The 21,748-nt window shown below is 47.4% G+C and overlaps 1 protein-coding gene across 1 annotated transcript in view; it reads right to left on the reverse strand.

Moving 5' to 3' along the window:
• Nucleotides 1-21,748, reverse strand: part of LOC132828630 (zinc finger protein 420-like) — a 61,238-nt gene that overhangs the window by 37,076 nt on the left and 2,414 nt on the right. Inside the window, exons 2-4 of the mRNA XM_060845678.1 lie at nucleotides 19,601-19,797; nucleotides 18,655-18,794; nucleotides 15,990-16,949 (exon numbers count right to left, since the gene is read on the reverse strand). Of these exons, the coding sequence (XP_060701661.1) occupies nucleotides 15,990-16,857 (868 nt within the window). The 5' untranslated portion in view covers nucleotides 16,858-16,949; nucleotides 18,655-18,794; nucleotides 19,601-19,797. The remainder of the gene's footprint in view (nucleotides 1-15,989; nucleotides 16,950-18,654; nucleotides 18,795-19,600; nucleotides 19,798-21,748) is intronic.

The following is a 21,748-nucleotide window of genomic DNA, read 5'->3' on the forward strand; positions in this document are numbered from 1 at the left end:
CTCCAAAAGCTTGTACTTCCAAATAAACCTATTGGACTATAACCTGGCGTTGTGATTTTCAACTTTATCTGTCAGAGCACTGAGTGTAGGAGTTGGGAAGTCATATTGGCTAAGGCACTTTTGGAATATTGCGTGCAATTCTGGTCTCCCGCCTATAGGTGGGATGTTGTGAAACTTGCAAACATCTTCTGAATCCTTTCAAGGATGTTGCCAATGTTGGAGGGTTTCAGCTATAGGGGAGAGGCTGAATAGGCAGGTGCTGTTTTCCCTGGAGGCTGAGCGGTGACCTTATAGAGGTTTATAAAATCATGGGGGGGAGGACATAGATAGCCAAGGTCTTTTTCTCTGGGGTGGGGAGGTCCAGAACTAAAGGGCATAGGTTTAGGGTGAGATGGGAAAGATTTAAAAGGATCCTAACGGGGCAACTTTTTCACGTTGAGGGTGGTGCCTGTATGGAATGAGCTGCCAGCGGAAGTGGTGGAGACTGGTACGATTGCAGAATTTAAAAGGCATCTGGTTGAGTATATGAATAGGAAGGGTTTAGTGGGATATGGGTCAAATGCTGGCAAATGGGATGAGATTAGTTGAGGATATCTGGTCAGCATGGATGCATTGGATCAAAGGTTCTGTTTCCATGCTGTATATCTCTGACTCTAAATGGCAACTTGAAATCAATGCATTCCTTGACCAAAAGCCCATGTAGGACATTGATGGGAGAGTGGGACTGGTGCAAGAAAGAGTAATGGCAATGGAGTTCGAATGATCTCTGCATTTGGGTGGGAGTAGATGAACGTGAGAGGCTGGTGAGGAATGTGTTAGAAATGTTCAGTCTAACGGTAAGAGACAAAAAAAACCTGCAGATGCTGGAATCCAAAGTAGACAGGCAGAAGGCTGAAAGAACACAGCAAACCAGGCAGCTCAGGAGGTGCAGAAGTTGACATTCCAGGTGTAACCCTTCTTTAAGTTTCTTAAGTATAAATAAGAGCTTCAACAGCAGATGAGGTGGGCTTGGGGATCAGAATGGTGAAGCTGAACAGATTGAAATACCTGGTTCTGCGGATCCGAAACGTAAACTCTGATTTCTCTCCACTGATGCTGCCTGACCTGCAGAGCTTTTCCAGCAATTTCTGTCTCTGTTTGTGATTTCCAGCATCTGTGGTTCTTTCTGTTTCCACATTTTGAACCATACAGCATTCGGGATGGTGTGGTAATGTTATCAGAACTCGTCAAAGATGATACCGAGATTGTGAAGTGTGTAGTTCAGCCTCGGACAAGTCCCAGGTAGATGGGGGGGACTCGGTTTGTGTTGAACTAAACTTATAAGGGTGACTGTTGGAGGCCATTTCTGTTCATTCAGGCCTGGATGTGCGATAAGCTGTTTGATAATTGAAGGGGGTGGGGTGGGGGGGTTATTAGCAGCTTCTGGAGAAAGGCGTGAGTTCAGGTTGACACCAGGAGAGAGGGAAATTGCAGAGACAGTTTTGTCCAGGGGAAGACATGCAAGCAGCAGAGGCAAATTGACTCACTGTTGGTAACAAGGAAGCTCCATAAGCTGTTCTACTTGTTGGCGGTGAGGATGGCAGAGACAGTGAGAGGGGGAGCCCTTCTAAAGTAACTAACCCGGTGTTAGTGCTGTTTAAAAAAAAACTCAACACATACACGCGCACTCTGGTTAACACAAAGCTGATTTATTTCATTTATAACCAGAATATAAACTGGGCTGGAGTTTATGAACATGGTTGAACCTCATTGAACATGGTTGAGTCTTGGATGAGATTAACAGCAAAATCCAGTCACTGCAGTTAATAGCGAAGGGGCTGGTGTCTCCTTATGTGGGATGGCTGACTGAACCCTTCTCTCACTTAGAGCAAGTGAATGGCCTCTCCTCGCTGTGAGTTCATTCGTGCAAAAACTATGGGCCCTGACTGAAGACTTGCACTCCGGTAGGTGCTCCTCTGGCCTAGCTCTTTCAGGACAGTTACAACACTCTTATCTACCCAACAATGTGGAAAATTGCCCAGCTACGTCCTGCACACAAAGAAACGGACAGATCCAGTCAGTCGACTCTTGATAATCAGTAAAGTGACGGAAGGTGTCATCGACAGCTCCATCAAACAGTACCTGCTCAGTGACACCCAGTTTGGGTTCTGCCAGGGCCACTCAGCTCCTGACCTCATCACAGCCTTGGTTCAAACATGGAAAAAAGGACTGAATTCCAGAGGGAAGGGTAAGAGTGACAGCCCATGGCATCAAGGCTGCATTCGACCAGACCTGGCATCAAGGAACCCAAGAGAAACTGGAATCAATGGGTATGACAGGGCAAACTCTCTGGTTGGACTTGTGCCTGCCCCCATAGGAAGATGGTTGTGGTTGTTGGAGGTCAGCCATCTTAGTTTCAGGACATCTCTGCAGGAGTTCCTCAGGGTTGTGTCCTAGGTCCAACTATCTTCGACTGCTTCATCAATGACCTTCACCGCATCATAAAGTCAGAGTGGGTGTTTGCTGATGATTAATTGTACAATGTCAGCACCATTTGTGACTCCTTGGATAGTGGAACACTCTATGTTCAAATGTGACAAGATCTGAACAAAATCCAGACTTGGGCTGACAAGTGGCAAGTAACATTCGTGCCACAAAAATGCCAGATAACGACTCTCTCTAATAACAGACAATCTGACCAATGACTCTTGACATTCAATGGTGTTACCATCAAGGGCTGTACTGGGACTCATCTACTGAGATACTATGGGCTGAGGTTAGAAACAGGAGAGGAGCGATCACCCTGTTGGGAGTTTTCTATAGGCCTCCGAATTGTTCCAGGGATGTAGATTGCAAAATGATTCTCAAAAAGAGTGAGAGTAACAGGGTAGTTGTTATGGGGAACTTTAACTTGGCTAATATTGACTGGAAATGCTATTGTTTGAGTATTTAAGGTGGGTCAGTTTTTGTCCAATGTGTGCAGCAGGGTTTCCTGACACAGTATGTAGACAGGCCAACAAGGGGCGAGGCCACATTAGATTTGGTACTGGGTAATGAACCCGGTCAGGTGTTAGATTTGGAGGTAGGTGAGCACTTTGGTGATAGTGACCACATTTCGGTTACGGTTACTTGAGCGATGGAAGGACACAGGTATATACCGCAGGGCAAGAGTTATAGCTGGGGGAAAGGCAATTATGATGTGATTAGGCAAGACTTGGGGGTGCATAAGATGGGGAAGGAAACTGCAGGGGATGGACACAGTTGAAATGTGGAGCTTATTCAAGGAACAGCCACTGCGGGTCCTTGTTAAGTACGTACCTTGCAGGCAGGGACGAAGTGGTCAAGCAATGATACCGAGGTTTACTAACCAAGATGAATCTCTTGTCAAGAGGAAGAAGGAGGCTTATGAAAAGATGAGACGTAAAGGCTCAGTTAGGCCACTTGGGAGTTAAACGTTAGCCAGGAAGGACCTAAAGAGAGAGCTAAGAAGAGCAAGGAAGGGACGTGAGAAGTCTTTGGTAGGTAGGGTCAAAGAAAACCCTAAAACTTTCTATAGGTATGTCAGGAATAATAAAATGACAAAGAGTAAGATTAGTGTCTGCCAAGGACAGTAGTGGGAAGTTGAGTGGAGTCCAAGAAGATAGGAGAGGCGCTAGGTCAATGTCTTTTTCCAGTGTGAATACTGATTTAAAAATAATGTTGTTGAGGAGAATATTGAAATACAGGCTATTGCATTAGATGGGAATGAGGTTCATAGGAGGAGGTGCTAGCATTTCTGGAACATATGAAAATAAATAAGTCCCCTGAGCCAGATGGGATTTATCCTGGGATTCCCTGGGAAGCCAGGGAGGAGATTGCAGAGCCTTTGGCTTTGATCTTTGTGTCGTCATTGTCTACAGGAATAGTGCCAGAAGACTGAAGGATAATAAATGCTGTTCCCTTATTTAAGGAGAGTAGTGGTAACTATAGACCAGTGAGTCTTTCTTTGGTTGTGGGTAAAGTGTTGGAAAGGATTACAAGAGAGAGGATTTACAATCATCGAGAGAGGAATAACTTGATGAGGGATAGTCAACCCTGTTTTGTGAAGGGTAGGTCTTGCCTCACAAACCTTTTATTGAGTTCTTTTGAGATGGTGACCAAAAAGGTGGATGAGGGTAAAGCAGTCGATGTGGTGTATGCGGATTTCAGAAAGGCGTTTGATAGGTTCCCCACGGTAGGCTATCGCAGAAAATATGGAGATATTGGATTGAGGGTGATTTAGCGGTTTGGATTAGAAATTGGCAAGCTGTAAGAAGACAAAGGGTTGTGGTTGACAGGAAATGTTCATCATGGAGTTAAATTATGAGTGGTGTACCGCAAGGATCTGTTTTGGGGCCAGTGCTGTTTGTCGTTTTTATAAATGATCTGGATGAGGGTGTAGAAAGATGAGATAGTAAAGTTGTGGATGACACAAAGGTCTGTGCAGTTGTGGCCAGTGGAAGGATGTTGCAGGTGTCAGAGGGACATAGGTAAGCTGCAGAGCTGGGCTGAGAGGTGGCAAATGGAGTTTAATGCGGAAAAGTGTGAGGTGATTCACTTTGGAAGGAGTAACAGGAATACAGAGTACTGGGCTAATGGTAAGATTCTTGGTAGTGTAGATGAGCAGAGACATCAGTGTCCACGTGCGTAGATCCCTGAAAGTTGCCACCCAGGTCGGTAGGGTTGTTAAGAAAGTGTACCGTGTGTTAGCTTTTATTGGTAGGGGGATTGAGTTTCAGAGCCACGAGGTCAAGTTGCAGCTGTACAAAACTCTGGTGTGGCCACACTTGTGTACGGTTCTGGTCGCCCCATTACAGGAAGGATGTGGAAGCTTTGGAAAAGGTGCAGAGGAGATTTACCAGGATGTTGCCTGGTATGGAAGGTCTTATGAGGAAAGGCTGAGGTATTGAGGCTGTTTTCATGAGAGTAGAAGGTTAAGAATTAATTAATAGATGCATACAAGATGATCAGAGGATTAGATAGGGTGGACAGTGTCAGCCTTTTTCCTTGGATGGTGATGGCTTGCATGAGGGGACATAGCTTTAAATTGAGGGGTGATAGACACAGGACAGATGTCAGAGGTAGTGTCTTTACTCAGGGAGTAGTAGGGGCATGGAACACCCTGCCTGCAACAGTAATAGACTCGCCAACTTTAAGGGCATTTAAGTGGTCATTGGATAAACATATGGATGAGACTGGAATAGTGTAGGTTAGATGGGCTTCAGATCGATTTCACAGGTCGGTGCAACTTGGAGGGCCAAAGGTCCTGTACTGCGCTGTATTGTTCTGTGTTCTATGTTCAATCCCCCCTTATCAACATTCCTGGAGAGTGGGGGGAGTTACCATTGAGCAGAAACTCCAGTGAACTCGCCACATAAAGGCAGTGGCTAAAAGAGCAGGTCAGAGGCTAGGAACATTGTAACTCACCACCTAACTCCCCAAAGCCTGCTGATCATTCCCAAGGCACAAGTCAGGAGCGTGATGGAATACTCCACCGTTGCCTGGATGGGTACAGCTCCAACAACACTCAAGAGGTATGACACCATCCAGGACAAATCAGCCTGCTGGATTGACACATCCACTCCTTCTACCACCAATGCTCAGTAACAGCACTGTCTAGTATTTACAGGTGCACTGCAGAAATTTACCAAAGATCCTCAGATAGCATCTTGCAGACGCACGGCCACTTGCATCTAGAAGGACAAGGGAAAGATGACACATGGGAACACCACCCCCTGCAAGTTCCCAACCAAGCCACTCACCATCCTGACTTAAAAATATATCACTGTTCCTTCATGGTCACTGGGTCAAAATCCTGGAATTCCCTTTCCCAGGGCATTTAGGGTCATCCTACAGCACATGGACGACAGTGGTTCAAGAAGGAAGCTCACCATCCCCTAACTAGGGCAATGAGAGGTGGGCAATAAACTCTGTCCAGCCAGCTATGCCCATGTCTCATGAGTAAATTAGAAAATTATCTCAGCAAACTGGATGACCGAGTGAGGGAATTCTCTCCCACACTCAGCAAGAGTATAGTTTCGCTTTAGTGAACTCGCTGGTGTCCAGTGAACTGGGATAATGCCCTGAACCCAGTCTTGCAGTGAGAGCATCTGAACGGTCTGTACCCAGGGATCTCACTGGTATGTGAGCGGGCTGGATGATTGGGTGAATCCATTTCCACGCTCCGAGCAGGTGAAAGTCCACTTCCTGGAGTGAATGCAGTGGGGTGCAGTGAGCTGGAATGGCAACATGAACGGACTCTTGTTGATGGGACACCAAGTCCCCGGAATATTTATTGTAATTCCAGCAATGTGGGCGTTTAAAAGGTCTCTTCCCGATAGAAATTCTCTGGTGTCTCAGCAGGTTGGATGACTCAACAAAGCCCTCCCCACAGAGAGAGCAGAGGAATGGTCTTTCCCCGATGTGAACTGACTGGTGCTTATGAAGGTGGTGAAGTTGATGTAGTTTGTGTGGACTTCAGTGAAGCTTTTGATCGGGATTTGCATGGGACATTGGTTAAGTCAGTAAGAGCTCTTGGGATCAAGGGAAAATTGGATTCAGAATTGGCTTAGAGGGTGTAAGCAGAGGGTGATGATTGAAGGGTATTATGATTGGAAGCCTTTGTCCAGTGGTGAAACAAAGGGTTCTGTGCTCGGTCCCTTGCTATTCGCAATATACATTTAAAGGCAGCAGGTGCAAAGTTCCTTTAAAGTGGTGTCACTGGTAGACATGGTGGTGAAGAAGGCATTAGGCACATTTGCCCCTATTGGTCAGTGTATTGAGAACAGAAGTTGAAATGACATGCTCAACTGTACAAGCCACTGGTAAAGCCATATTTGGTTTACTGCATACAGTTCTGGTCACCATGCTTATGGGAAGGATGTTCTTAAACTGGAAAAGGTGAAAAAAAACGATTTACAACAATATTAATAAATCTGGAAGTTTTGAGTTATAAGGAGAGGCTGAGTAGCCTGGGACATTTTTCACTAGAGCTTAGGAGGCTGAGGGATGACCTTTATTGAGATTTATAAAATCATGAGGGGTGTAGATAAGGTCTTTTCCCAAAGATTGGGGAGTCAAAAACTGCAGGGCATAGGTTGAAGGTGAGAGGGTAAAGATTTAAAAGGGATCTGCTGGGCAACACTCATTTATCACACAAAGGGTGGTGTGTGTATGGAATAAGCTGCTAGAGGAAGTTTTCAAGGTATTTGGCCGGGTTCACGGATAGCAAAGGTTTCGAGCAATACGTGTCAATTGCAAGTAAATAGGACCAGTTCAGTTTAGGAAGCCTTGTCAGTGTGGACAAATTGGATCAAAGAGCCTGTTTGCATGTTGTATGACTTTTAAAGATCTAAACACGAATGTCAGATGATACAGAGAGGCTAATCAGATGGGTTGAACAGTGGCAAATGGACTTCCCCCTCTCCCCCTTAAAGCGTGAGGTGTTGTATTTTGAGATGACTAACAAGGCATTGAATAGGACCCCAGGTACGACACAGGATCAGAGGAACCTTGTTGTGCGGGTACAAAGATCTTTGAAGACGGGTACGCGATTTTGTTCAGAAGGCATTTGGGATACTTGCCTTTATCAGTCAGGGCATTGAGTACCTGAAGGGCTAAGCCAGAAATGCCAACTCTCTTGCTCCTCAGATGCTGCCTGAGCTGCTGTGCTTTTCTTCTTCCCCATCTCCACGCTGGATCGACCTTGAATGTGTGAGCAAGGAGGTTGTGATTGAGCTATTCAGTTAGTTCGGCCTCAGCTGGAAATACCGCGCCCGGTTCTGGTCGCCACACCAGGGGAAGGATGTATTTAAAAACAGGAGATTCGTTAGGGTGTTACCTGGGCCTGGAGCAATTCAGAGAGCATGGGTAAAAAGTGAGGTCTGCAGATGCTGGAGATCAGAGCTGAAAATGTGTTGCTGGTTAAAGCGCAGCAGGTCAGGCAGCATCCAACAGGAAATTCGACGTTTCGGGCCAGAGCCCTTCATCAGAGAGCATGGGTAGCCTGGGATTGTTTACCTTCGAGCACGCAAGGCTGAGGAGGGGGATGAGAAGAGGTGGACGGGTTGCATAGATTCAAAAACACACCGAAAATGCATTGCATACCCAATGCAACCTCCATCTGCCAAGTTTGACCCACCCAAAGTTCCATCTCAGTCAACTAGTCCTGCCCCCGTTTACTCCCATTGGTTGGAGGACCATCCGCTCGCGATAGGTCTTCCAGCCCCGCCCCTCATTCACTCCTACTGGATGGAGGACCATCCGCGCCCACTACAACACCGCCCGTTCGCTCCCATTGGTTGGGGGACCAGCCGCAACGGCACAGTCCTCCAGGTCCGCCCCGCTCACTCCCATTGGTTGGAGGACCATCCGCATCCACTCGGTCCTCCAGGCCCGCCCCATTCACTCCCATTGGCTACCCTCCTCTCCGAATTGTTTGTTTCTAGTCTCTCAGCTGAGCTGACATCATCTCCCGCCACAAGGGATGAGAGGAGGGTTCAGATTTAGGCTTTTTATTATCACACGTACTCCAGGACAGAAACACAAGTGAAAAGTGTTACAGCGACTAGATTAGGTTAGGTTATCTACAGTGTGGAAACAGGCCGTTCGGCCCAAAGGGTTTACACTGACCCTCCGAAGAGTAACCCACCCAGTCCCATTTCCCTCTGACTAATGCACCTCACATTATGGGCAACTTAGCATGGCCAATTCTCCCTAACCTGCACATCGAGTCATTTGAGATGTACGGAATGGAAACAGACCCGTCCATGCCGACCAGATATCCCAACCCAATCTAGTCCCACCTGCCAGCACCCGGCCCATATCCCTCCAAACCCTTCCTATTCATATACCCATCCAGATGCCTCTTAAATATTGCAATTGTACCAGCCTCCACCACTTCCTCTGGCAGCTCATTCCATACACACACCACCTTCTGTGTGAAAACGTTGCCCCTTAGGTCTCTTTTATATCTTTCCCCTCTCACCCTAAACCTATGCCCTCTAGTTCTGGACTCCCCCATCCCAGGGGAGAGACTTTGTCTATTTATCCGATCCATGCCCCTCATGATGTTATAAGCCTCTATAACGTCACCCCTAAGCCTCCGACGCTTCAGGGAAAACTGTCCCAGCCTATTTCAACCTCTCCCTATAGCTCAAATCCTCCAACCCTGGCAACATCCTTGTAAGGCAGAAGTGGGTACTGCAGATGCTGGAGTTTAGAGTGGTGGGGAAAAGCACAGCAGGTCAGGCAGCATACGAGGAGCAGGAAAAATCAATGTTTTGGGCAAAAGCCCTTCATCAGTCCTGACATCCTTGTAAATATTTTCTGAACACTTTCAAGTTTCACATCATTCTTCCAATAGGAAGGAGACCAGAATTGCACGCAATATTCCAAAAGTGGCCTAACCAATATCCTGTACAGCCGCAACATGACCTCCCAACTCCTGTACTCAATACTCTGATCAATAAAGGACAGTATAACCAGACAGCTTATGCACAATTGCTGCCCTTTGTGTAACTTTCTAAAGCTCTATGCAAATGCAGTTCAATTGAACAATCATTCTGTCCGTGTAACTGGTTAAAGCTCTTTCCACATTCAGTTAACTGGAACTCTCTCACTCAGCTGTGTCTGTGTCTCGGTCCTTTTCCGGTCTGATGACAAACATACTAACTATACCTCTTATAATCACATCAAAATCATTACTAGTCCAGAGATATTACCACAATCCCACCATAATCTAATTTTTAAAAATTTTATTAGATTCTCCTACAGTGTGGAAACAGGCCCTTTGGCCCAACAAGTCCACACAAATCCTCCGAAGGGTAAACCATCCAGACCCATTTCTCTCTGAATAATGCACCTGACACGATGGGGCAATTTAGCATGGCCAATTCACCTGACCTGCACACCTTTGGACTGTGGGAGGAAACCGGAGCACCTAGAGGGGACCCACACAGACACGAGGAGAATGTGCAAACTCCACACAGACAGTTGCCCCGAGCTGGAATGGAACCCGGGTCCCCGGTGCTGTGAGGCAGCAGTACTAACCACTGAGCCACCGTAGTGGAAACATCTTCTCCACATCTACTTTATCCAGGCCTCTCAGCGCTCTAAGTTTCATTCAAACCAATTCATCTCCTTAGTCAAGGGTAAGTAGAGAGTAATGGGAAATGGGTTGGGGTGGGATACTGCTAGGACGGGCTACCGTCCCCGTGTTCGTTTGAAGGAGAGAAACACTGGATCTGATTCAAAATATAAGCTGTTTACTGAGAGAGAGCCGTACACAAAATACAGTGAGGTGTTTTCAGATCACTGGAGAAGGCGCCTTCTGAAATCTTTCCAAAACCCCTGCTTGATATATTGTTCGCTAAGCTAACGCTACGTAATCACTCACACACGTGATCTCTCACAGACAAAGGCCTCCTGTGAACAGGCCTCGGCCTTGGCAGGTATCCACGAGATGGTCTGTCTCGTAAACAAGGTCTCCGAGTAAAGGCTGCCATTGTATTGGTCTGACCTTGGTAGTCCAGCTGCACAGGCAGTTTCGGTAAACAGTCCAAACAACAGCTCCGCAGCGCCCCCCGATTTCCCAAGCAGCAACTACAGTTCTACCCTCCCTAGGCCTATTAGATATACATCCCAACAGATACTCTTCGGAGAGGTCGGTATGGATTTGTTGGGCCGAAGGGCCTGTTTCCACAGTGGAGGGATTCTATGAGAATACCCCACTCCGCTAGGCGACAATGGAAATTAGATTTTAGACTTGGGTTTTATTTGTCTGTCTGCTCAAATACTCGGTCCTAGATGTATAGTGGAAAGTGTACAATGGCGCCATCTTGGGGACAAAGTACCCAGGTACAAAATCTTAGTCAAAGTTAAAAATCACACAACACTAGGCTATATTCTGGATTAGTGGTGCTGGAAAAGCACAGCAGTTCAGGCAGCATCCAAGGAGCAGGAAAATAGACATTTCGGGCAAAAGCCCTTAGGTCTCTTTTATATCTTTCCGCTCCCACCCTAAACCTATGGCCCCGCCCCCAGGGAAAAGACTTTGCCTATTTACCCTATCCATGCCCCTCATAATTTTGTAAACCTCCATAAGGTCACCCCTCAGCCTCTGCCGTTCCAGGGTAAACAGCCCCAGCCTGTTCAGCCTCTCCCTATTGTAAATCTTCTTCAGGAATGGAGGTGGGGGTGCCCTGATGAAGGGCTCTTGCCCGAAACGGCGATTTTCCCTGCTCCTCGGATGCTGCCTGAACTGCTGTGCTTTTCCAGCACCACTAATTGCAGAATCTGGTTTCCAGCATCTGCAGTCATTGTTTTTACCTAACACTAGGCTATAGTCCAACAGGTTTAATTGGAAGCACTAGCTTTCGGAGCGCTGCTCCTGTTGGACTGTAACCTGATGTGGTGTGATTTTTAACTTTGTCCACCACAGTCCTATAGCTGCTCCTCCAAATCATACAGACTTCCTAAGCCACGGGCCTGCAGACACTAGAGCCAGGCCTTCCCTAAGAGGTCTCTCTCTCTCCTCTGCGTTTGGGTAAACTATCACCCGCACTGGGCTAAGACCCACTTGTGCTTGCCGGCTGCCTTCACCAAGGACCGCCTCCATCGGGTAAGTCAGGCTTTGCCACCATCGTTCACGACTGGCTGCTGCCTTGCCGCCTGTACCCACCTATCACCAGCTCGCCACCCCTCACCCCTCCCACAACCCTAACCCCCATCCCTCTATCTGCAACACCACCCCAACCCCCCTCCCCTTACCCCACCTCCATTCCAGAAGAAGACTTACAATAGGGAGAGGCTGAACAGGCTGGGGCTGTTTTCCCTGGAGCGTCGGAGGCTGAGGGGTGACCTTGTAGAGGCTTACAAATCATGAGGGGCATGGATACAGTAAATAGACAAAGTCTTTTCCCTGGGGTTGGGGAGTTCAGAACTAGAGGGCATAGGTTTAGGGTGAGAGAGGAAAGTTATAAAAGAGACCTAAGGGGCAAGCTTTTTCACACAGAGGGTGGTACGTGTATTGAATGATCTACCAGAGGATGTGGTGGAGGCTGGTACAATTGCAACATTTAAGAGGCATTTGGATGGGTATATGAATAGGAAGGGTTTGGAGGGATATGGGCCGGGTGCTGGCAGGTGGGACTAGATCGGGTTGGCATATCTGGTCTGCCTGGACGGGTTGGACCGAGGGGTTTCCGTGCTGTACATCTCTATGACTCTATACTGACAACATCCCCACCTCCCTGATGCTGCCTGGCTTGCTGTGCTCTGCTGGAGTAGTTTGGATTCAAGCAGCTGCAGCTTTGTCTTGTCCCTCCGGCCATCCGGCCTCACGCCGGGCCCTCTCTGCTGCCGCGGCCTGGTGCTGCGGTGTCCCACTCTGGTACCGACGAAGCAGCGATGCTACCAAGAGACATGGCCATCCTCGACTTGTCCCACAGTCCAGTCGAGAAGGTTAAGAAACGACCCTTTCCCTCAGCGCCAAGGAGGGATTTCGGATAACAAGAAGCGGAAATTGCTGGAAAAGCTCAGTTCTGAGGAAGGATAACTCTCTTGATTTCTCTTCATGGATGCTGCCAGACCTGCTGAGGGGTCGGTGTGGATTTGTTGGGGCCGAAGGGCCTGTTTCCACACTGGTGAGAGTCCATGAGAAAAGTCCCACCCTGATGGGCGACAATGGAAATGAGATTTTAGATTTCAGCTTTATTGTTCTGTCAGCTGAAATACTTGGTCCCAGAGCACAGTGGAAAGTATACTGCAACTTGTGCTTTTGTTCCTGATTTACATCATCTGCAGTTCTTTCGGTTTTTTAAGGGATTAAGGATGACCGATTTGAAAGGGACATGGACAGGAACCTAAGTCATGAGTACAATTGGTGAATGTGGGTGATCTTATGTGATAGTTATAATTAGAATCCCTACAGAGCGGAAACAGACCCTTCCGCCCAACAGGTCCACACAGACCCTCCAGAGGGTAACCCACCCACACCCATTCCCCCACCCTATATTTGTCCCTGACTAATGCCACCTAACCTACACATCCCTAGGGCAACTTAGCATGGCCAATTCACTCTAACCTGCACATCATTGGTTTGTGGGAGAAAAAGCAGAGCACCCAGAGGAAACCCACGCAGCCACGGTGGGGAGGACGTGCAAACTCCACACAGACAGCTGCCCTGAGGCTGGGATCGAACCCAGGTCCCTGGCGCTGTGAGGCAGCAGTGCTAACCGCACAGCCACCCTAGAAGAGACTCTATGGAGCTGGAGCACAGATTTTGTGGACAAGGTGAACAACTGGGAGGACGTTAAAGGAGATGGGAAGAGAGACTGAACGAAGACGTCGGTTCAGGGTCTTGCATGTGAGAACATTGGAGAATGTTTGCTCGGGTGGGCTCGTGGAAGAGGGGGAAAACAGCTGATCAGATTGTCTCAACACTCGTCACAGAAGAATCTCCGTCAGCCTTTTCCACCTTTTGGAGACAGCAGGGAGAGGCAGAACCCTTCTCGAGGATAGCATTAGAACATTACCGCGCAGTACAGGCCCTTCGGCCCTCGATGTTGCGCCGACCTGTCATACTAATCTGAAGCCCGTCTAACCTACACTATTCCATGTACGTCCACATGCTTGTCCAATGGCGACTTAAAAGTTGGCGAATCTACTACCGTTGCTGGCAAAGCATTCCATACCCTTCCTACTCTGAGTAAAAAAACTACCTCTGACATCTGTCCTATATCTATCACCCCTCAGTTTAAAGCTATGCCCCCTCTTGTGCTCGCCATCACCATACTTGGAAAACGGCTCTCCCTGTCCACCCTATCTAACCCTCTGATCTAGTCCCACCTGCCAGCACTCGGCCCATATCCCTCCAAACCCTTCCTATTCGTATACTAGCCTCCACCACCTCATTCCATACATGTACCACCCTCTGTGTGAAAATGTTGCCCCTTAGGTCTCTTTTATATCTTTTCTCTCTCACCCTAAACCTATGCCCTCTAGTTTTGGACTCCCCCACCCCAGGGAAAAGACTTTGTCTATTTATCCTATCCACGTCCCTCATAATTTTATAAACCTCTATAAGGTTACCCCTCAGCCTCCAGGGAAAACAGCCTGTTCAGCCTCTCCCTATAGCTCAAATTCTCCAACTCTGGCAACATCCTTGTCAATCTTTTCTGGACCCTTTCAAGTTTCACAAAATCATCTTTCCGATAGGAAGGAGACCAGAATTGCACGCAATATTCCAACAGTGGCCTAACCAATGTCCTGTACAGCCGCAACACGACCTTCCAACTCCTGTACTCAATACTCTGACCAATGAAGGAAAGCACACCAAATGCCTTCTAGTCACATTCAAAGATTTATGTCCATACACTCCCAGGTACAATTCAAATGGTATTGTTCAGTTTATCCTGCTCCTCTTGCTTCTATAATCCCATCATTTAAATCATGACCTTGTTTTATTAAGAGACAGAAGATCAGCGAAAATATTACAATGGAAGAATGGCACTGAGGTGTGAGCAAGCACAAAAGCAGCAATGTTTTGGTTCATGTTAAGTTTCCAGGTGGGAGTGGGGTAAATGCAAAAGGTTGGCCAGGAATGTTTCGGATTCAAGAATATTAAAAGTGACATGGACACGGATGACAGATTCAGCCCCAGGTGAGATGGGGGGGGGGGGATTGGAGACTGATGAAGTTCTGCAAATTAAAACGTCTGGTTTTCGCAACGAGGCGGGGGGGGGTTAAGCTGTCAGCACTCACCGAAGACGACACGCACATGGTGAACAGAGACATTCACCTTCAGGGAGAGGGATTGATTGTTTTTACTCATTGAAGGTTAATAGCTTTGGTCTTCCACATTTTAATTGTAGGACAATTCTACGAATCCAGTAGCAGTGTCAGATAAGCAGTTTGATCATTTTAGTCACAGTGGAGGAATGGTGGGGAGATAGAGCCGGATATTGTCAGGGTACATGTGAAAACTAACACTGGGCTCTTGGCTGATGTCACCTAATGGCAGCATGGAGATAGATCCTTAGGGAATGCCCAACTACAAAGACTTGGGAGAGGAAAGGGAAGGTGGAGCTAGGGTGGGTGTTTGTAAGGATCATTAAAGACGACAGAGACAGTACTAGATACAGACAGCTCTGACTCTCTGATGGCTGTTTTGTGTGGAAGTCTATCAAAAGTCTTTGGAAAGTCACGGACACAATACCATCAGCTTTGCCACCATCAACCCTCTCTGTTTCTTTACAAAACATAAGTTGATTGCCTCTTCAAAAGAACGAGTATTTTAATCATATATATTTTTACCTTATGTAAGTAATACTATTTTTTTCTTAATTACTAGCATTTGTCCATATCATTTTTAATTTTATCCAATTTCTTGTTTCCAATTTTCACAACCATCGAAGCTAAAATAATTGACCAAGGATGAAACATTTACAATACTCCAATTTTCTGGCCCCACTGCTAAAGTGTAAGGGATCTGAAAAATCTGCATTTTCTGCACTCTCACTTCCCTCAGTATTTGTAGATGGATTTCATGCAGTCCTGATACGGAGCAGCACAGTGGTTAGCACTGCTGCCTCACAATGCCAGGGTCCCAGGTTCGATTCCAGCCTCGGGTGACCCACTGTGTGGAGTTTGCACATTCTCCCTGTGTCTGTGTGGGCTTCCTCCGGGTGCTCCGGTTTCCTCCCACAGTCCAAAGATGTGCAGGTTAGGGTGAATTGGCCATGCTAAATTGCCCACAGTGTTAGGCGCATTAGTCAGAGGGAAATGGGTCTGGGTGGGTCACTCTTCGGAGGGTCAGTGTGGACTGGTTGGGCCAAAGGGCCTGTTTCCACACTGTAGGGAGTCTAATTTAATCTATTAACTTTACGCAGAGCCAAGCTAACTGACACTTTGTTATCTGGCATTCATATCTGTTCCTTACTAATTATAAAGCATCCCACTGTCCGAATTCTCAAAGCTTAGCTACAGCAGTTACTGGTGAACGCGCTGGTGTCTCAGCAGGTGCGATAACTGAGGGAATCCCTTCCCACACTCGGGGCAGGCGAACGGTCTCTCCCCGGTGTGGACGCGCTGGTGCACAGTAAGTTGCGAGGATCGCCTGAAGCCAGCCCCACAGTGAGAGCAAATGAACGGTCTCTCGTCGGTGTGAACCCGTTGATGAGACATCAGGTCGCTGGAGCTCTTGAAGCACTTCCCGCAGTCTGAGCATTTGAAAGGTCTCTCATCGGTGTGAACCCGCTGGTGCCTCAGCAGGTCGGACGACACCGTGAAACCCTTCCCACATTCGGAGCAGGTGAAAGGCCTCTCCCCGGTGTGCACTCGCTGGTGTAACAGCAGGTCGGAGGACTGAGTGAATCCCTTCCCGCACGTGGAGCAGGTGAACGGCCTCTCCCCGGTGTGAACTCGCTGGTGTTTGAGCAGGTGGGATGACTGAGTGAAGCCCTTGCCGCACTCCGAGCAGGTAACCAGCCACTCCCCGGTGTGGACCCGCTGGTGCGTCCGGAGTTTGGAAGGGGCAGTGAAGCCCTTCCCGCACGTGGAGCAGGTGAACGGCCTCTTGCCGGTGTGACTGCGCCGATGGGTCTCCAGCTGTGACTGGGAAATGAATCCCTTCCCACAGTCCCCGCACTTCCACGGTTTCTGCCCGGTGTGACTGCACTGATGTTCGGACAGGTCGGATGACTGGCTGAAGGCTCGCCCACACTCGGGACACGTGTACGGTTTCTCCCCAGTGTGGCAGCGCTTGTGCCTTAACAGGTCGGACGACTGGCTGAAGCCTCGACCGCACTCCGAACATGTGTACGGCTCCTCTCCAGTGTGAGCGGCGCCCTTTCCTTCCATGTTCAAAACCCAACAACTCTCGGGTTGCAATAAACCGGCTGACGTCTCGGTGGATTGAGATTCCCAGCTCCACACCCTCTCCTGCTGAAACCCTGTGAAATCGATTCAACACCCAACAAGTCAGGTTTGAGAGCACCCGCAAAAACACAAAGGCAGGATGTCAAGTTGAGCTGAATGAATCGAGGCCGGCAAACACGTCTCCTCTTAGTCTCGAGGTCACCCAAAACTGCCTGTGTGAGACTAACATCGAGTCTTCTTCACCCATCACCCTCTGTGCTCAGTAACCTAGGCTCCCAAGTTAAGAAGCACAGAGGTTTTCAAATTCTCATCCATCTTTCCCATTGTGGTTATGGTCATGCCTTTCTCTGTAAGCTCTTCCAGCTCTATAACCCTCCCGAGATGTCTGCGCCAGTCTTAATCCCGGCCTCTTTAACAATTCCTAACCGGACTCTGAATTTCCTCTCCCTGACCATCTCTCACTTTCTCCCTGTAATAAATCCCTGAAAGCATTCACTATGTTGTTGGTCACTGGGTCTAATATCTCCTCATAGATACAAATGTTGCTGATTATGTTTTGGTGAAGACCATAAGATACGGGAACAGAAATAGGCGGTAGTATGTACTGCCGATGCTGGAGACTAGAGTGGTGCTGGAAAAGCACAGCGGGCCAGGCAGCATCCGAGGAGCAGGAAAATCGATGTTTCGGGCAAAACATCCTGATGGTTCATCAGGAACCATCATCGGGCACAGAAATAGACCATTTGCCCTATCAGATCTGCTCTGCCATGGCTACGTTTCTCAAACCCATTCTCCTGCCTTCTCCCTGTAACCCTTGGTCTCCTTGCTAATATAGAACTGACGTATCTCTGACTTAAAGACACTCAATGACATGGTATCCACAGCCTTCGGTGGCAATGGGTTCCACAGATTCACAGCCCTCTGCCTGAGGAAATTCCTCCTCATCTCAGTTCTAAAGGCTCATCCCTTCACTCTGAGGCTCTCCTATGAACGGAAACATCATCGTCACATCCATTCCGTCCAGACCTCTCAGTATTCTGTAAGTTTTAATGAGATGACCACCTCATCCTTCCAAACTCCACTGTGTACAGACCGAACCCTCAGCTGCTCCTCACATGACAAGCTCTTCACCCCCAGGATCATTCTTGCAAACCTCCTCTGGATCCCCTCCAAAGCCCAGCCCATCCTTCCCTAAATAGACGGCCCAAACCTGAAAGACCTTGAACAGTTTTATTATGTGGGAGGTGCTAAATAAATACCCTTTTCTGTTGGTGATTTTACCTTAGTCCTGTTCTTTCCCCACCGCTGGGTGAATATCTGTAACTCCTTATCTAACAGCATTATGGGAGGGGATTTACAACACAGACTGCAAAAGTTCAAGTAGTTGGTCTGGTCTTGCTAGTGGTTCTCAAATACCCAGAATAATGCTTGAAAATATGTCAATATAAAGCATATGTTTAAAAATTTCCCACTGTTAAAACAACACCCTTTCACAGTGTCTCTTTAATTGTCCCTGTAACCTTTCTTCCTTTGATAACTTCACATTGGAATCTAGCCAGCCCCAGCTATTTCCAAAGTCCTCGGAGTTGAACTAAGCAGCTTCTTCTTGACCTCCAGTCAAAGGCAAACTGCGACAAAGGCATTCAAAGGGAATTAGATAAACACCCAAAGTCAAAATGATGGGCTTCAAGCACAGATCAGGGAGTGGAATGAACTAATTAGCTTTAACAAAGAGACATCACGGGCATAAGTTAAATAATCTCTGTGACCAACACTCACCCCAATACAAATTGGCTCCGAAATGGTCTCTCTCTGTTTTGAGACTCCGTTCTGCTGAATGTCCAGACGCATCAGTGACAGTCAGATTTTGACGTGATGTTTGGTTTGAGATTCCACTCTGAAGTTACTCATGTAACATTCTGTAAAAGTGTTTTTATTTAAACAAAAAAAAATTACTACCAGTCCAAGACGGAAATTCACAAAGCCTATCCCCTTCCTGACCCAGAATGACCATGCTCCCTGCAGAAACATTGCTCGCCACCACCACTCCTTCCAGACCATCGCGGTCTGCAGTCCCTTGATTCGAGGATGCTTGCTCAAAGTTGCGAATTCCTGTACTGCGTCTTCACATGACTGGGCAACCTTTTCACACAGAGGATGGTACGTGTATGGAAGGAGCTGCCAGAGGAAGTGGTACAGGCTGGTACAATTGCAACATTTAAGAGGCATTTGGATGGGTATATGAATAGGAAGGGTTTGGAGGGACATGGGCCAGGTGCTGGCAGATGGGACTAGATTGGGTTGGGATATCTGGTCGGCATGGACGGGTTGGACCGAAGGGTCTGTTTCCATGCTGTACATCTCTATGACTCTCTATTTCTCTCATGTATATTTTAGAACATAGAACAGTGCAGGCCCTTTGTCCCACAATGTGCCAAAGAGTTATGTTAATCTTAGGACAGTATGATAATTCAGTGAGGCCAATGCAGCCTGAGGGACATGCTGTCTGCATTCTGAATGAGCACAACCCAAGTCCAGCCATTCCAAACAGTGCCCCTTACAAAGATGGCGCCCACGCATGCGTGCTACCCGCCCCCTACAAAGATGGCGTCCGCTACCAGGGGCCTACCTCTGGGAGGAAGCCTAGCGGCGTCATTGTCATTTGCGCAAACGGGGTAACAGGAGGATCTCAGTCGGGTGTTGAAATCTTTTACAAGGTCCTTACCACGCGGCTCCATCCACCCGTCCGATCCATCGGCCGTTTCTTCCCGCCTGGTCCCTGACACTTCAGCAGCTCAGAAGCAAACACCCCTCCGTCGCCATGACAGGCTCCAGGCGGCGGCGGCCGTGCGCATGCGCGGTATCTCCCTATGATGACGACATGGGGACACCCCGCACCGCGGGGGTGTCTGGGTAGGCTACCTGTCAGGTCAAGGAGAAAGAAGAGAATCCAGGTTTGGTTTTGTTTGTCAACTGGAACATGGAGACGGAGATTAAATATTCATTTCCCCAAATACAATATGATATCCACATGGGCCACAGGCTGGTGCGATAATGTGGCATGCACCTCCTATTTTAAGTATCACATGATAATTGCATTTCAGAAAGTGCCCATTGTATTGTGCTGACTCTCAAAAGAGCATCTTACTTACTGCCTTTGGTCAGTGCATTGAGCAGAGGAGTTAGGTGGTCATCCTGTGGCTCTGCAGGCCATTGGTTAGGCCCCATTTGGTGTACTACTCCAGGATAGATGTTGTTAAATTTGAAAGGGTGCATAAAAGATTTACAAACTGTTGCCGGGGATGGAAGGTTTGAACGACAGGGAGAGGCTGAACAGGCTGGAGCGTCGGAGGCCGATGAGTGAACTTACAGTGGTTAATAAAATCATGAAGGACATGGATAGGCTGCACAGCCAAGGTCTTTTTCCCCCAGGGTAGGTTCGTCCAAAACTAGAAGGAATAAGTTTAAGATGAGAGGGGAAAGATTTAAAAAGGATCCAAGCGGCAACCTTTTCATGCAGACAGTACCGCGTGTATGGAATGAGTTGCCAGAGGAAGTGGTGGAGGCTAATACAAATCATAACATTTAAAAGGGACCTGGATGAGTATATGAATAGGAGAGGCTTTGGGGGATATAGGCCAGATTTTAGCAAATGGGCCAAGATTCATCCGGGATATCTGGTCAGCATGGATGAGTCAGACCAAATGTTTGAGTCAGAGTTGTACAGCATGGAAACAATCTGATCTCCTTTCCACAGTATTTCACATTCTTATTCTTTTAAACAACCATCTAATTCCCTTTTCAATACGTCAACTTGAAAAGGGTTCACCATACTCTCTGGCAGTGTATTCCAGAACCTGAACACTTCAGATAATCTTTGATTATTTTAGTAATCATGTTACATTTGTGCCCTCCTTTTCAATGGGTAAAGACTTTTCCCATATATTCTGTCCAGACCATTCCTGATTTTGAACACCTGAGTTAAGGGCATTCACTTGGGAACACAGAAACCGGAAAGGCCATTCAGCCCTGAAGCTAGATTCGGCATTCAGTTAGATCATGGCTGATCTGGGACCGAATAAATACATTCAGACCAGATTCCTTAACATCTCAGAGTTATACAGCATGGAAACAGACTCTTTGGTTCAACTCATCCAATTCCAACCAAGTTTCACAAATTAAGCAAATCCCATTTGCCTGCAATTGGCCCATATTCCCTCTTCTATTCATGCTGTTGCTTCTCAAAAATGTATCGTCTCTGGTTTAAAATCAATTGATCTTATCTCAACCAGTGTTTGTGGAAGAGAATTCCTAATCACTATCACCCCTTGTGTAGAACTGCTTCCTAACATCTCTCCTGACTGGTCTGGCCCAAACTTTAGATTATGCCTCTTCGTTGTAGAACCAGTAGAATTCTACTCTGTCTTTTCTTATTACTGTAGTATCTTGAAAGCTTCAAACAACTCACCCCCTAACCTTATAAATTACAGAGAAAAGAGACCTAATTTGTATAATCTGCCCTCATACTTTAACATCTGAAGTCCAGGTATCGTTGTTGTAAATTTACACTGTGCTCCCCAAAAGGCCTAAGCAGTGGTGTCAAGCTCTGCTGGCAGTACCCCGAGGTTATAACCAGGGTTTGGTATAGCTGCAGCACAATCTCTGCAGAATTATACTCCAGCCCCTTTAGCCATCTTGATCATTATTTGCACTTTTGTGTCATCTCAAAGATGCAAGCACCTGAACCTCCAGACTTCTCTGGACATTTAACTTCATACCATCGACAAAATATCTTGGTCTTTCCTTTTCCTTGTCCAAAATGGATGACTTCCCACCTGCCTACAATGAAACCCGTCTGCCAGTTTTGCACATT

This window comes from Hemiscyllium ocellatum, chromosome 27, assembly GCF_020745735.1.
Source record: "Hemiscyllium ocellatum isolate sHemOce1 chromosome 27, sHemOce1.pat.X.cur, whole genome shotgun sequence".
NCBI lineage: Eukaryota > Metazoa > Chordata > Chondrichthyes > Orectolobiformes > Hemiscylliidae > Hemiscyllium > Hemiscyllium ocellatum.